This window comes from Podarcis liolepis, assembly GCF_965112155.1.
Source record: "Podarcis liolepis genome assembly, chromosome: Z".
NCBI classification, from domain to species: Eukaryota; Metazoa; Chordata; class Lepidosauria; order Squamata; family Lacertidae; genus Podarcis; species Podarcis liolepis.
The window spans coordinates 7,048,180-7,065,359 of NC_139570.1; the positions used below are offsets into that span (position 1 = coordinate 7,048,180).

At 44.6% G+C, this 17,180-nt stretch overlaps 1 protein-coding gene and 1 long non-coding RNA gene across 5 annotated transcripts; one reads left to right on the forward strand and one right to left on the reverse strand.

Annotated features, from left to right (window-relative positions):
* Window positions 1-622: 622 nt before the first annotated feature.
* On the forward strand, window positions 623-6,826 carry SLITRK2 (SLIT and NTRK like family member 2). 4 transcript variants are annotated; one of them, XM_083486366.1, is made up of 3 exons: window positions 623-983; window positions 1,538-1,766; window positions 2,763-6,826. In XM_083486366.1, the coding sequence occupies exon 3, from the start codon at window positions 2,806-2,808 to the stop codon at window positions 5,377-5,379; it is 2,574 nt and encodes an 857-aa protein (XP_083342492.1). In that variant the 5' UTR covers window positions 623-983; window positions 1,538-1,766; window positions 2,763-2,805; the 3' UTR covers window positions 5,380-6,826. The 4 variants fall into 4 exon arrangements, with proteins under 4 accessions (XP_083342492.1, XP_083342491.1, XP_083342494.1 ...); XM_083486365.1 differs by having other exon boundaries at window positions 623-979; XM_083486368.1 differs by having other exon boundaries at window positions 623-979; window positions 1,554-1,766.
* Window positions 5,457-15,068, reverse strand: LOC310698939. Its single transcript, XR_014521842.1, has 2 exons — window positions 7,467-15,068; window positions 5,457-7,431 (listed from the first exon to the last, which is right to left on the reverse strand). It is a non-coding gene; the product is annotated as an uncharacterized lncRNA (long non-coding RNA).
* Window positions 15,069-17,180: the final 2,112 nt, after the last annotated feature.

Consider the following 17,180-nt stretch of genomic DNA (forward strand, 5'->3'; position numbering starts at 1 on the left):
GCAGGAAAGTCCCAGGCTCCGTCCCAGAGAAGGTCTCAGCATCGCCTGGTAGGGCTGCGGAGAACAGCCCGCCCCCCCCCCCTGAAACCCTGGAGAACTTGGTATTAGTGGTGGCGATGCCGAGCTAGATGGACTAATGCTCTGATTCAGTATAAGACAGCTCCTTGTCGTTCCTATCTGGTTGGCTATTGTGGGGGAAAGAGATCTGTCCCTTTGATCTGATCCAGCGGAGCGATTCTTTAGGCTCTTTGAAGAGCCGCGATCGAATTCTGCCAACAGCACAGAAGTGGAGTTGGGGCGGGGGGTGCAGTTCTTCCCCCGTCACGCTCAGAGTCCATAATTCGCTTTCATTGCCTTTCTCCTCCCTTCCCGGAGGAGGGTGAGTGCGCGCGTATGATGGTCCACAGGAGTGAAGGAGACCCTGGAGCCTTGGAAGATCTCAGTCGTTTGTGCCAGTCTGGAAGAGGAGCGACAGGAGTGTGGGGGGGTGGATCTAGCCTTTATTTTTATTATTAATATATTTTTAACCAAACAAACAAAAAAAGAGTCTCCGCCCCGTGTTTCCCCGGCTGCCCCAGCAACACCATCCCCGCGCGTGACGTCAGCCCCCAGCTCGGTCCAAGGCGAGCCTGCCAAAAGGCTGCCCATTCAAAGTGCTTTGGCAGCCGTCGGAGCTGGAGAGCGAGAAGCGAGCGCTGCTGCCTGCTTCTCCCGGTTGCCCACGCCTCGTCTACCGGTTCCTCCCAGCCTTGCCTATCCCAGCAGTCGATTCAGCAGGGGAGGCTTTGCAAAGGTCCCGCTGAGCATCCCCCGGAGAGAGAGTCACAGAGGAGGGGGAAAAAAAACATCCCGTCTGTGGTCCTTCCTTACCTTCTTACGAGGCGCGCTTTTCGCTTCCTCCGGCTCCTAGGCGAGGATGCTGAAGGCGTCGTGGCTGCGCGAAGAGGCGAAGGAGGGCTGGCTCCGCTCCTCCTGATGAGTGAGTACCGCAGCCCTTGGCTCTGGCGCCAGCATGCCTGCCTCCTTCAACGCCCCCCCCAACCCGCTTCCGCCTCGGCTCTTTTCACCCGAAGCTGCTAGAGGGTTTTTTTAGGGGGGTGGCGGTGTATTATTTCTGTCGTATTCCTGACCTTGCGAAAACCAACATAAGTGGAGAAGGACAAGGGATCTGGGGGAGATGTGGGGCGGTGGAGAGCTAGAAGGGGTCTCAAGTCGTATTTGATCTCCCCACAACCCCTGTTTTCTCTGCGGAAGAGGAGCCAGGCAGTGGTTGAAAGGAAGCGCAGGGCACTGGAGAGTTCAGGAGGAAAAATGATTTTGGAGGGGAGAGGCACGGGGAGGGGGGGAGAGTTCAGTTTTGGGTGTCTGAAGCTGACTTTGGCCCCTTCAGCTTTCTCCTTCCCCCATGGTGTGAGGATGCTTCAATTGTACAGAAAATCGGGGGGGGGGGTAGAGGAGAGTTTAGGGGTGCAGAGTTCTCAAATGCTTAGATTTTGTCGGGATTCTCAGATGTCTGATTTTCTTTAAACAATTACAGTATTTATTTATTGAAGAGGTGGAAGAGGATATGATGCTTCCTTTGGATTTTCCCTTCCCTGAACTAGAGGTGCAAAAATAATAATGCTGGAATAGGTTTTAGAAAAGATTGAGTGAAGAGAGCAAAGAAGGTCAAAAGGTTTACAGCAGCAAGGTCTACAGTCATCAAACATGTGGTGAGAGAAGTGGAGTGGACTTCAGTTCCCACCCCCAATAACCATCTATGTCAGGTAATTTAAGGCTCTGCTGAAATCCTATTGAAATTTTGGAGGGAGAGAGTTAAGAACAAAAGGTTCCTGGGTCTGCAAGGTTCATAGAACATTTTTTAAAGTGTTTGTGGGGGGAACATCAATTCCATTACACTCACGTACCTCCTTCAGCCTTCCTATTGGGTAAACTAGAAAGTAATTGAATTATATACAAAGAAGAAGAAGGAGGAAAGAAGAGTGAGACAGACAGATTGAAAGAAAGAAAGAGGCAATATTTCTTTTCTCTGATTAATTTTTTCCTGCTCTTCTGGAAGATGACAGGACCCAACCAAGGCGTTGGTTACAGCTCTTGATGAGTTGATGGGATTGGTAGCAAGTGATCGGGATGGAAATTATGGGGCTGAGAGTCTACTCCACAGCACTGAGAGCTTTTGATTGCTGTGAAAATGTGGGAGGCGGAAAGAAGCAGGCAGGGCTAGCTGGGTAAAGCTGTGGGGGATGAGCGCAGCTCCTGCCTTGAACAAAAGTGGCAAGGGAGGGGTGGGGAGTGCATGGATTTTCAGGGGAGGGTGAAAGAGGAAAAGCAGAAAGGAACTCCAGAGAACTGTCAGGTCAGGAAGTATACAACCTGGCTGATGGAGGGTGGAGAGCAGGGATGCTAGAGTTAAGTAGGACATGGGGCTGTTAGCAAGCTAATGCTTCCCACATCTTTCTGATCCCCTTCCCAGGAGTTCAGGGGTGGTGGGCAGAGCTGGCAGAGAACAGGAAAGCTTGGTAAAGAAGACCAAATAATAGAGGGAACAGACTGTGGAATCAAGGTGATGGGAGTCAGGAACCAAGAAGATGGCAGGGGACATGTGAAAGGTGGCAGGGGCCCTCTTGTTGAAAGGACGCCCTGAAATGCATGCCAAGTTTAGCACACAGAGCTGTTGAATTTTCTACCTTGCCAGCTGGCCATTGCCAGTGTCTTGTTGTTTAACCAGGGTTCTGATTTCCTCCCTCCACACTTCCCTCCAGGTTTGCCTGTCCGCGCAGAAGCTGGGCTGGACGGAGCATAAAGATGCTGAAGGGTGCTTGGCTGCTCAGTGTCTTCACAGTGGCTGGGATCTGGCCGACAGAGAGCCGCAAGCCTGCCAAAGACATTTGCAGCAAGAGCCGCTGCCCTTGCGAGGAGAAGGAGAACGTGCTGAACATTAATTGCGAAAACAAGGGATTTACGACCGTCAGCCTCCTCGTGCCGCCACCATCCAAGATCTGCCAGCTCTTCCTCAATGGCAATGCCTTCACCCGCCTCTACCCAAATGAGTTTGTCAACTACTCCAACGCGGTGACCCTGCACCTGGGCAACAATGACATGCAGGAGATCCGAGCTGGGGCCTTTGTAGGCCTTCGGACCCTTAAGAGGCTACACCTCAACAACAACAAGCTGGAAACCCTACAAGAGGACACTTTCCTAGGCTTGGAGAGCCTGGAGTACCTTCAGGCTGACTACAACTACATCAGTGCCATCGAGGCCGGGGCTTTCAGCAAGCTCAACAAACTGAAAGTCTTGATCCTGAATGACAACCTCTTATTGTCACTGCCCAGCAACGTTTTCCGTTTTGTCCTGCTAACCCATTTGGACCTCAGAGGGAACAGGCTGAAGATGATGCCATTTGCTGGAGTCCTGGAACACATTGGAGGCATCATGGAAATCCAGCTGGAGGAGAATCCATGGAACTGTACCTGTGACCTCCTGCCTCTCAAGGCTTGGCTGGACACCATCACTGTCTTTGTAGGGGAGATAGTCTGCGAGACCCCGTTCCGGTTGCATGGCAAAGATGTCACCCAACTCACAAGGCAGGATCTTTGCCCACGAAAAAGTGCAGGTGACTCCAACCAGAAGGAGAAGCATTCCTCCCACTCTGACACACACGCCCAGAGATTTCCCCCAACCACTAATTCTGCCGTTGGTGCCACCAGAGCTCCGAAATCCAGTCGCCCACCCAAAACAAGGAATCGCCCAACTCCACGGGTCACAGTGTCTAAAGACAGGCAGATCTTTGGGCCTATCATGGTTTACCAGACCAAGTCCCCTGTGCCACTCACTTGCCCAAATGGCTGCGTCTGCACTTCTCAAAGCTCTGACAGTGGGTTGAATGTCAACTGCCAAGAGAAAAAAATTGGCAACATCTCTGATCTCCACCCAAGGCCCAGCAGTCCAAAGAAACTCTATCTCACAAGTAATTACTTACAAACTGTCTACAAAACAGATCTCTTGGAATACAGCTCATTGGATTTGTTGCATTTGGGAAACAACAGGATTGCAGTGATTCAAGAAGGTGCCTTCTCTAACCTCACCAGTTTACGCCGACTCTATCTCAATGGTAATTACCTTGAGATCCTGTACCCTTCCATGTTTGAAGGGCTGTATAGCCTGCAGTACCTCTATTTAGAGTATAACGTTATCAAGGATATCCTGCCACGTACCTTTGATGCCCTGGGGAACCTTCACCTGTTATTTCTGAACAACAATCTGCTGAGGTCCCTGCCTGACAATGTGTTTGGGGGCACAACCCTGACCAGACTCAACCTGAGGAACAACCATTTCTCATACTTGCCAGTGCGAGGGGTCCTTGACCAGCTTTCAGCTCTGATTCAGATTGACCTCCAAGAAAACCCTTGGGATTGTACTTGCGACATCATGGGGCTGAGGAACTGGATTGAAAGAGTCACAGAGCAAAACAACCAGCAGCTGGGGACCCCCGTTGTTATTAATGAAGTCATCTGTGACTCTCCAACCAAGCATGCTGGAGCACATCTCAAGACCTTGAGCAAGGAGGCCATCTGCCCTGAGAACCCCAATCTGTTAGATTCTTCTTTTCTGTTGCCAAATCTGAACACAGACATACCACAGGCCTTCAGTATTTTTCCCAGCTCCTATCCAGAAATACGTACTGAAGTCCCTCTTTCTGTCTTAATTTTGGGCCTTCTGGTCGTGTTTATTTTGTCTGTCTGTTTCGGGGCTGGTCTGTTTGTCTTTGTTCTCAAACGTCGCAAGAGTATGCCAAGCGTTCCCAGCAGTGCCAACAATCTTGACGTAAGCTCCTTCCAGTTGCAGTATGGGTGCTACAATAGCGAGGCGCACGATAAAGCAGAAGGGCATGTGTATAATTATATCCCACCTCCTGTCGGCCAGATGTGCCAGAACCCCATCTACATGCAGAAAGAAGGAGACCCGGTGGCTTACTATAGGAATCTCCATGAGTACAGCTACAGTAATCTCGAGCCTAAGAAAGAGGACTCTGCCAGCCTAGCATTTACAATCACTGCAGCAGAAATGCTGGAGAAACAGGGCTTTTCGAGGGAACCAGAGCTGCTGTATCAAAACATAGTGGAGAGGGTCAAGGAGCTGCCCAGTGGAAGCCTGGTCCATTATAACTTTTGCACCCTCCCCAAAAGACAGTTCACACCTTCCTATGAGTCAAGGCGACAAAACCAGGACAGGATAAATAAAACAGTTTTGTACGGGACTCCCCGGAAATATTTTTCAGAGCAATCCAAACCTGAACTTCCTTTATTGCAAGAGAAACTACAGACTGAACCAGACTACCTCGAAGTTCTGGAAAAACAAACTGCCATAAGTCAGCTGTGAAGTGGAGCCAGGGTTGGGGAAGGCTGGGCTGAGGATTCATTTGCTAGGGGAGAAGTCTTTTTTAAAAAAAGAGAAAGAAACAAATGAAAGAAAGAAAGAAAGAAAGAAAGAAAGAAGGAAACACTAACCCAATTCCGAACTTGACAGACCAAGGCAATGTGTCAAATCCTCAAGAGTTTCCACATTTTAAATTCTCAAACAACCCTTCTACAACGCCAGGGCTATGATGGGTGCTTTTCTTTTTCTGCTATGTCCCTTTTAAGTTATTGCTTGGATTTCTCCACATCCCATCCCTCAGCCCTTTGGGAACTGAGGCTGAACCTTAATGTTTTTACTGAAGCAGTTTTGCCTACATTTCTTTCTGGGGTGGGGGGTGGGGACATAGGACAGTGAAAGGATGCTGGGGGGAAGTTTCCCCCCTCCCATACACTTGAAAGGGAATAGATATTCTCCAAAAATTCTCTCCTCCCCAGACTTAGACCGTTTCTTCTCCCCCCCCCTTTTTTTGTAAATAATATTGTCAGTACAGCTCTTTCAATTACCAAGTGCAGCCACAGGGCGTCACTTCTTTTTTCCTTTCCCTTTTTGGCATTAAAGTGCCTTTGCACTTTAAGTACCTTATTACTTAAGTGTTGCGCTTAGCTTTGAGAAACCTGAATCTATTTTAATGTGTTGTGTAATTTTTTCTTTTTGAAATTATTTTAAAAAGAAGGAAATGTAAAAAATAGATCTCTTACGTGTCGGCTGCATTCAGCTGAAAGGGGCTGCTGTTTCACTGACAGCAAAAATCAGCCCGTCTTTGTTAAGTGATTCTAGTTCAAAGGCTTTTTTAAAAATAGACTGAATTGTAAATTGTGTAAGTTTCACTCTTTCCCAGCCCCCATCAACATCTTCTCCCCTCCCCATGTCAGGTTTGTTATTTTTTACCTGGAAGAGTGCAGTCAGCTAAAAAATTACCAGTGGGTTGGGGCGCTCTGCTGCCCCAGTTGGGAGTGATAGTTCATTAATAAAAAGACATTTAACATGATAAGGACCCTATTCAACCAATATCCCATCTTTGCTACACTGCAGCTCCTAACACCATTGTAGTGTTCAGTGTTTTCATTTTCCCCCTCCCCAGGTTATTTGCCTAATTAAGAGAACATTACTCTCTACCTGTAAATATTTTTTTCTGCAGTAAAATTAGATATTTTTATACGTTTAATGACAGGAGTTTACCTTACTCATGCTGGAGGATAAAATTTAAACTGCGGGGAAGGGGCATCTTCATCCCCCCTTTTCTTTCCAGGCATAATATTTTATTTATGCTAAGCATGTCTACCAGTAGGTATTTCCATATATCACCCTGAATAAGGAAAGTGCTTGTTTAATCTTGGACAACCTTGCAGAGGATTTTCAACGTCTGGAGTAGAACTGGATTAAAATCCCTTTCCCTGCAGAAAACCTACGGAGTGTCCTGGGTCTAATTCCTTTGTGTTAGATTTTACTGAATCTAAATACGCACACCCTGTCATCCATACACATCAGAAAAATGAGAAGGCATTAACATATATCCAAGGCAGCAATTCTGTATTCCTGGGAGGGTATACCAGGGGTCAGTAGGTCTGCATCCAATGTTGGTCTTACTCAGAGCAGGCCCATTGAACTCAATGTGCATGCCTAACTGTGGCCCACTAAATTCCCTAAGGAGAATTTAGTTGAACACCAACCTCCCCTAAGGATGTTCTGGGTTGATTTCTTTGAAGGGAAAGTGAGAGGTCTGCTTACAGAGACAAGAGATCTTACCTCAGCAGGCCTCTCTCCTCACCACTGCAGGATAGTAGAGGCAAAAGGGGTAATCCCTTTTCTCAAGGGCTGGATCAGGGATCCTTATATCCAAAACCTTCCCATTCTCCACACACACCTCTGAAAACCTACACCAATTGCTCCAGTTAGAAATGCATGAAGAACACATAGATTCTCCCAGTACTGCCATGCTGCTGTGTGCTGTTTGGAGAACTTGGGTCCCCCTGTCTCACTTTCCCACCTATACCAAATTATCTAGAACTAAGCCTCATTGAACTCAATGGGCTTTACTTTGGTGTTGCCTTGGCAAGACTTGTGCTGTTAATTGGACAGAAGAAATGACCAAACTCTTCAGAACATACTAAGCTGCCTCACAAGGAGTCAGACCATTGGTCCATCTGCCTCAGTACTATCTACACTGCTCAGCTCTCCGGGCTTTCTGACAGGGGGCATTCACAGCCTTCCATGGAGATGCTGGGGATTGAACCTGGGACCTTCTGCAGGGAAAGGAGATGCTCAGCAACGCAACTTCCCAACTGCTAACTTTTGCTTCTCATGGTGAGGGTTCAGATACAGCTATAGATAGATATAGGTGTCAGCTGGCGCAACAGTCCTCCCCACCCACTCCTCTCCTCACACATACCCTATGCCTTTCCATATATGCTCTGGATGTTTGGGGGGGGGCATAGAGCAGATTTAGGATGTGCACGGGGAGGGAAGGGGAAAGTTCTATTCTGCAAGCAGAAATCCTTGCACTGAGGGAATACATTTGTAATTCTACAACTCAATAGTAACATACTGCTATTATCCCTGCCACCAGCCTTACAACGTATAAAGACAGACCCACAAGGAAAGGACAGCGGATGGAAAAGCTAGAGGAGGGCAATCAGTTTCCCAGCGACATAAAACATCATTGAGCTAGAGGAGAGCATCCAGTCCTACGCCAGGTTGATCTTCCCTTGCTGGTGTTGCTGCCTGAGTAGCAGTTGGTGGCTCTTGTTCCTTTGTATGGCATATGTAACTGGGGTGTGTGCTACAACCCAAATGTCAGCATCTATTACATTTTGTTGATTCCCGTAAGAGAGAGTCACACATTTGCTTAATTCTCCCAATAACCTCAAAGGGTTCTGTTGGTAGGGATGTGGAAATCCAGATGCCCATCACCTCTCCATCACCTGAAAAATTGGCTGTGGTGCCACAGTCACTGCTGAGAACAGGAAGCAGGTCTGCCCTCCTCCAAGAGTGTTGCTAGGTTTTTAAAAGACTTATTTCTCCCCCTTCTCCTTCCCAATGACTTGCTCTTATTTACAACAAAACCAGTCTTGTTCTGGTCCCTTGTGCAGATTTGCTGCAGATTTGCCCATGATGCAGATTCGCATAGAATGAGCATATACAATGATATATGCAAGTTAGGTCCCTGAGCAAACAGATATGGTGAAGTGTCTCACTGGAAGCATGCTTTTCAGCATGCCCTGCAACCAAGGAGGGACAGAAATTCAGTTCACATTTAAAGGCGAAACTACATAATTATCAACTTTCTGAAATGATACATGAACTGAAACTCAGCCATCCCTCAAAATTCACAGATCACTGAATTCTGCAATGCAGTTTTCCAATCAAGTAATGTGCACAGAAATGCATTATATTAGAGAAAACTGCTTTGCAAAAGTTTTCTGTGTTGGGCAAATTATATGTTTTTACAGAGCAATTCGCACTAAAATGCTGACAAATTTTCATGAGCAGGGGCAGTCATGAACTGCTGCAGAAATGTGGAGAACTGAATTTGATATTGGAAAAATGAGGAACCAAAACTGATAAGATACACCCGTCCATAGCTGCAGCCCAGTGATGCTGCTTTCTATTGTAAGGGCAATAATACTAGTACATGGGGACCCAGGGATCAGCACTTACTGTAAGTCCCAAACCTTTGACCTCCATCCCTTAACACTACTCTCCACCTTTTCTTGTGTACTGTTCAGTGTGCAACCTGGTTGCCACATTCCCCTTGCTTCCGTGTCCCTGTAGTCCCTGCAGTCCTGCCCACCTGTCAGATTTGGCCAGTGGTGGAGCCAAAAATGTTCTTCACCACTGCACCAGTGGAAAAGTTCCCCAGTCAGATGCTGTGACTTCCTGAGCCCAGCACATCTCCATTAAGCACTGCCCAGGAGGAAGAGGGGGAAGGACTGAACACAGCCTGGGAACACAGACACTCTCTCTCCTTTTCCTGGCACACTCGTAACTCCATCTCTCAATTTTCCAAGGCGGCTCCTGCAAAACCTACACAAAATGCAAAACAAGCAAAGAAAAGCCAGGAGGAGAGCATCCTAACGCATGATAGAAATTTGTTCCTACATGTTTCAGGCTTGCTGTTCTCTATCAAGGGCAAACATCTTACCACTCTGTTTGTAAAACAAACAGGCAATATCTTCCTTTTACTCTCCTCTATCTTTACATAAGCAGGAACTCTATTTTCTATAGGATTTCTTATTTTCATCCTGTCAGCTCATTGTTTCTAGCTGCTTAAAAACAAGTTGGGATAACTAACTCCAACATTTTGCAAACATATTTGCAGGAAAAAAATTAATATAAATTCTATTTGGGCCATTTTTTTTTTAAAAAGCCTAATATCAGTCCTTCTTCTCCACATCTATGCTTTGGTTTGTGTCTTTAGTTTAATCTTTTTTCCTGGCTGCTTCAAACACCTATTCATTTCCTTAGAACACAGAACCTCATGCAACTAACCAAAGCTTGATAATTCCTTATTAGGCTCTAAATCATATTTGCCTCCTTCTTAGGTGCAAACATAATTATGGAAGTCCCCCCAAACCTTCTTCTTCCCAACAAATTGCTCTTATTTACAACAAAACCAGTTTTGTTTTTGGTCCATTGTAAATCCTTATGCAACTGGAATGGTGCTCAGCATATAAAGTAGGGCAAGCCTTTCAATTCCTTATTAAAGCAATTGATGGCTTCTGAAAGGAGTCCACTGTTTCCTTTTCATAAATAGGTTACCGGACATAATAATCCTTTTATTATCATGCGGGTAGGGAACTGGACCCCGCTGGATGGAATTTTCAAGCTTTTGCAGTTACTGATTATATCTTATCTACCAACTGGGAACAATCTTAAGCCACGAGATTTTTTTGATTATAAATGCTGGCAGTCAAAGCTGTTTTAATTGGAGTGGTGCCAACAGGAAGTAGCCTTATGTTAGGGCACAAAACACAGGCCTCGTGAGAGAGTCTGATTTATCAAGTGATCTTCTCATGGCTTAACGCGACATCTACATAAACACTCTCTTGAACATATCTTCTTCTTTGCATTTGGAGTCCAGAAGACCCTCCCCATTTACAGCCCATTAGAGTGACTTTAATAATGGAAGAGCTGGTTGGGGAAACAGTCCTCCAAATGGATATTGACTTCAAGAAGGAAAATAGTACCCCATTAGCAGAAGTTGGAGTACTAAACTGGAATGGCATCTGACCTTGAGGGAGCGCCTTGTTTGAGGACTTCTGAAAGCATCTGATAAGTGATTCTGTCCTTGGGTATAACAAAACATATTTCTCACTTAAATAGCTTGAGAAAAACAGGTAGAGAATGGTTTTTATATATATATATAAGGCATTGGGTGAGTCAGTTTTCTATATTTCTCCTTTCTGCATTTATTACTGTTGCTGTCTTATGAGAGCAATCCAATTTTACATAGAGAGTGTTTCAAGTAAACATTTATTTTTGCAAGAGGCATTGGTCTATTTATTTTCACTCCTGAAAAAAAGAAATGCTAATAATCTCAGGGCTAGTTTAAAGCTTCACATAGCTTGCTGCAGTGTAAGCATGTTGAAGGCAATGAGACTTCTATGAATCAACTGAAAAAGCAGAATAAAGTTGAGCAGGACATTTGAAGAAGGGGCTATATTTGGTTTCTTCTTTTGGGTTAGAAAATACTTTTTCTTCAAATATGCTCTGGTATAAGTCATTCCCACCGCTACCACCCACACTATAATGCAAACCACATCAGCAACAGCTAACAATGCAGGCAGGATAGTGACAAAAAAAATTGTTGTTTGATAATACACTGTTCAACTACATCCACACAATACATTTAAAGCACTATGGTTCCACTTTAAAATAGGCATGGCTTCCTCACCAAATTTTGGGAGCTGTAGTTTTTTAAGTGTGCTGAGAGCTGTTAGGAGACCTTTATCCCACCCAGCCTCCCCGCTCACAGACCTACAATTATTAGAGTTGTCTAAGAATCAACCTCTCTTCACAGGAAACTCTGGGAATTGTAGCTCTCTAAGACGAATGGGGGCCTTCTAGGGCTGCCATATTCTGAAGAGCAAAAAAGAGGACACATTTGCCGACTTCTACTCTTAACAATGGATCACTTTGATGACTGTCATTTTAAATACCCCTACTATATGTTGGCTATAGAAGCTGTGACATATTGCTAGTAGCAATGCTTTTAACTTTCAATGACAAAATAATAATAATACATATTGCTCCTTCGCTTGCCACATGAAAGTATTTGGGCTCATGTTCACATAAGTGTGCACAGAACATAAGTGTGCACAGAACAATTTATTAAATTGTTTAAAATGTACATATGGACTATCCTTAAGGGAAGGGGGGGTGTTAACTCTTGCCCTTCCAGACTCCTTCATGAAGATCTTGTAGCTGAGCCGGCATCCTTTAAGTTTATCCACAAGAGAAAGGATTTATATAGGATGTATCTAGTTTAAGATGCTGCTCTGTTGTGATTCTCTGCTGCAGACCAGCTTAGCTGGGTGGCTTAGATCCGAGTCTGATGCACTGGATTTTTTTTCTTGTGTTACTGTAAACAAACAAACAAAGTAAAAACAACAACAGCACAATTGCCCAATTTTAAAAATCTGACTAGACAGAAGTTTTAATCTTGAAAAAGAGGATGTGTCCTGGAAAAAGAGGGCACAACTCTCAGCACAATTAACAAACAGCACCCAGAATCTCGGGGGGGGGGGGACCATGTCTGTTTAAATGGTATCTTAGAGCTTTAAATGCCTTTTGTAAATGTAGCCATAATCTTCTTTCATTCCCATAACTAGCACACACATACACATGTGCCGTCAGCAACAGCGAAGAATGCAGACAGGATAGTGGCAAAGAATCAGTAATATGTTCTTGGTGAGACTAGGTTGATGGATTCTGATTATACTCAAGGTTAGTTCATGCAAATGGCAAATGAAATAATACAACTGTTCCTGGATGATACAAATTTAGACAGCAGGAATCGGATTACTTGGCTAAATATTCCCTATTGGAGAAACATAAAAATAAATAAATCATAACCTAGGAAATTAGCATATCAGAGAGAAAACTAAGTTGGAACTCTCGTCTCTTTTTCATTTTCACACACACACATGACTTTCAATCTATTTCTTGCAGTCCAAGATGGTACAACCAGGGACCCTGCAAACTCATATTAGGGTTGTGCATACATGCCCCCCATCGGATCTGGCACTTCACAGTGGCCCCGATCCAGCTTTGGGAGATCGGAGTCCAACCTGACCTGGATGTCTCCCACTACATGTTTAATCAGGAGGGAGAAGGAGATGCACATGGGGGTCTGTGTGTCTTTGTCACCTTCCTTTTACTGCCAGACTGCCTCCTCTTCTGATGGTCCCATCCTGCTCTGGGTGGACTCAGCCATACCTAGGGCAACGCAGGACTGTGTCAACACAATCCAACCAAATCCTAGGATCACAGGAAAAGAAAGATTTGATGGAGGGGGAGGGGCACCTCTGTAAGCAGAAATCCAGCCATTTTAGATATCATTCCTCTCTGGCCACATCACCATTAGCCCCCACTGTTCTCAAAGGAAGGTCTGCTTTTAAGCTACAGGCCAACACCACTGATGGCTACTGAGAGAATTGCTAATGGCAGTTAGACCACTGAATGAATACCCTTTCCGACCATAGTAAAGAATCTCATTTTGAAGTAGTCTAACCTCTTCAGGTTCCCAAGCTAAGAAAAGGGCCAGGAAAGAGAATCCATAAGAAATATAATGAAGAAAAGAATCGGAAGAAATCAGACACCATCCTGCTATCTGCCTGTTCTTGCATTTCAAATCACATCCTCCCAACAAGGATTTGCAGTGGAGAAGTTGTACCCAAGTGTTTGGTATACACTGTAGCCTGGAATCCAGGAATTCTAGAAAATGTAATGCAGTCCATATTTTTAAGAAGTTGAGCAAATTTTCACTGCCTGAATTAATACAGGGATAAGAAGGCAGTTCTGCTTCAGACTGCACACTTCTCTCAATTTTACAGCACAACTCTCAGCCCCCCCCGAAAAAAAATGTATTTTAGGGAGAAATGCAGAAACATGAATGTTAGGTGGGAATGTATTAGGGAAATGCATATTTTAAGAAAATGCATAGTGTGTTGTACTTTTAGTGGTAAATGTGTACAATTTAAATATGTGCTGTTGTTTTTAAAAGAAATGAAAATGGGCTGGAATGGACATATGATTGAACAGGTTTGCTGCCGACATGGACAGATCTAACTATCCCTAGTGCTTCTACCATAAATGTATAGGGTTTTGCTTGCTTTCTTCTTCTTCTTCTTCTTCTTCTTCTTCTTCTTCTTCTTCTTCTTCTTCTTCTTCTTCTTCTTCTAGATATAGCAGGCAAGCAAGCAAACAAACAGGACACATTGAAGCCTAAACTACCAGTTCTTATTCATCCCTAAATATCTCAAGGTAAGGCTTACCTTCTCCCATAGACATCAATGTGACTTACAAGAATAGGAAATGATAACTTTCCATATCCTGCCACTTACAGCAATGTATACATCCCAGCTCAGAATAGGTTGTGGAATTAGATTTTTAAAAATGAACAATCCCTCAGACCCTGAAGAACTGCTGCCAATCAGGGGAGACAACTCTGAGCAAGACAGGCCAATCACCTGACTTGGTATAAGACATATATTTGATTAAAATGCTTTGGAAGTGGTCACACCTCTGTGCTTTGTGCATATTAAGTTGCAACTTCAATCCCTGGCAACACTATTTAAACCAGGGGTGGGAAACTGAATCTGCTCAACAGACCTACCCCACTAATCAGCTGATCATTGGAACTTGCAAAGTGACATACACAGAGCTTCACAGGTCCTGATGATCACCCACAATCTGCCTTTGGCTCTATCTCTCATACCTGAGGTCAGGTGCTTATGACATAAGGTTTATATGACATAATGGATAGAACAGGTGTGTGTAGTTTGGCCAAAGTGTACTTGCAGGCCAAATGGAAAGACTTGGCAGGCCCGATTGGGCCACAAGCCAGAGATCCCCTACCCCTGATTGATTGATTGATTGATTGATTGATTGATTGATTCTTAACAAAGTTAGGATTTATCTGTGAGTACTAACCTAGAGATATATGCGTAGTCAGAATAGGAGTACTGGACAAGTTGGACTAGTGATCTGAGTGATTCAAATTAATGCAGCAAGGTATTAAAATTTGTGGGTTTTTTAAGAAGAAAAAATAACCCCTGGCTCCCTGAAAGACATTCCTCAAGAAGTACACTCTGCATTCCCAGGTTTTCCTGCTCAGCTTAGTCTTAAAGGTCAAACTTGTTTTTCATTAGTCACAGATGGAAAGGAAGAAGAAAAAATTCCTTCCAACACAAAGAAAAACTTGCATCTTCCCCACTATTCAATTCTGAATACAGAGTTTAAGGCTCATTCTCTAATTAGTGTACTTGGCATAGCGGATTTCATAGGGACAGTTCAGATGTAGCAACAAACCATGGTTTGTACTGATGTCTAACCCAACTCCATCACACTGGAGATCAGCAGTTTCTCCAAAGCAGCCTCAGATGTGTGTGTTGGATGTGTGCGTGCTTATAATAGTTCACCTCAAGTGAGAGGTGCTCTTTGAAAACTCTTAAATTATTCTTTGTATTCATTCAAAATCCAAGCCATGGAAGAATTCCTGACTTTCCCAAGTCCATCCATTGGAACTGTCATTGTTCCAAAAAAAGTAACTGCTGGGATGCATTCATTAGTCAATTCCCACATGCATGCAGGAGTGGATTTGGGGTTGTGCGAGTGGTCAGTATACAGTGGTTGCTTGGCCGAGAGCGCCATCTCAAATTCCAATAAATGAGGCACTGGTGTTTGGGAACGAGGCATGAAGGCTCTGACAGGGTCCTACATTCCTCCTGTCCCCTTCCTAAAGCTGAGTTAGTTTGGGAAGGAGTGGGAAGGTTCTAGGATGCTGTTTTGGGAAGGAGTGGGAAGGTTCTAGGATGCTGCCTGAGCATTTACACCTTCTTCCCCAAGCTGGGTGTCTACTTACCTGCCTTTGGAAACGCAGTGCAAAGGCTGTGTGTGTGTGTGTGTGTGTGTGTGTATGTGCCTACATTCCTCCTTACACAGAGTATATACATCAGTTGATACCTCAACACATACTAGCTGAAAGATGAACCTGCCAATTGACTCCATATTATTATATGAGTATGTGAATGGGGTCTGAATTGACTCATCCACACATGCAAATGACAGATTCCTGCATTGCAGGGGGTCAGACTAGAAGATCCTTTGTGGTCCCTTCGAACTTTACAGTTCTATGGTTCTATTATTGTTCCTTCATTCCAAAATCAAACACCTGCATAAAATAGCAAAATAAAAATATCAAAAACAAACAAACATATCAGAAGGAAGTGTTCTAGTCTAGGCTTCTCTCTGGTATGAGTTTTCTATATGCAAGCATTTTTATTTTCTCCACACCCATCTTTGGGGTGGTGGTGCAGTAGAATATTCCATAAAGTTATCTCCTTGCAAGCTGAAGTACTGTAGTCTAGAGCCCTTTGTAAAGCCTGGCAGAAGCCTGGTAATTGACTGTTGTGGAAAACTTGCAGGGGCTTCTCAAGACTTGACAGATTAGCTGATATTTGTGTGGGCCTTGCAATCTCTTCATGGAGTGCTTTTGCCTGAGCCAGGCTTTTACCTGCCCCATACCTGATAAAATTAGGTATTAGTCAGGTGGCTGTGCAGAAATGGCCTTGCAGGTCAGATGGGTAAGACTGGTGGGTCTCATTAGGACTGTGTGCCAGAAATTCCTTACTCTTGGACCAAGCACATGCTTACCTTCTCACTAAAGCCTTATTCGGGTGTTCAGTACCCATGGATACCATGTGAAGGGGTCCATTGGGAGCATGCAAGATTTACTCTAACCCTTGCCAGCTCCCTGAGTATCAGCTGGCATCCCTTGCTGACATTTGACTCATTTGGTTTGAAATTCGTATGTCACTTCCAGGGGGCTGAAACCCTGATCCGTGGTTCCCAACCTTCTAGAAGAACCCATGAGCACACTGAAGTGGGTCTCACTGAGCTGATCAGGAGTTGGCTAGGGAGCATCGGTAGCACTCAGGGAATAGTTGTGGAAGCCAGTGTAACCTCTGAGGCTTGAACCTGAGACAGAGACCTGAGTTTCTATTAAAAAATTCAAAATGGCATAAATAAAAGCTTTCTTTCAAGAAAATTGACCTTCCCTTAGAATACAATTGCTGGATTTTCAAACTCTTCATGAGTGAAATGAGATAGTAAAAATGTTAATGAAACTTTTTTTGGAGTAATCACTGATACAGCTTGTGATTTTTTAAATTACCACTGCGGCACATTGCAAATGTCATTTAGCACTGGTGAGGACAGGGCAAGAAGAAAGCTCTTTTGCATCAAAAAGTATACCAGAAAACAAACAAGCAACAGAATCTAGCGTTCTCTCTCTCTCTCTCTCTCTTGCATATGCATCAGTTCTTTGTTTTAAAAAGTGCATAGCACAGATAGAGAAATGCAGATAGAGAAATAGACTCCCCTGTGTGAGTGTCTGAGGGCCCTGCTCTTGCCACTTAGCATCTGGCCTGGGGCCTGAAGCCTCAAAAGGACTGCTCTGCTGCCCAGGAAGACTCCGCTGTGTGAGTGCCTGAGGGCCCTGCTCTTGCCACTTACCACCAGAACTGGGGAGGGGCCTGAAG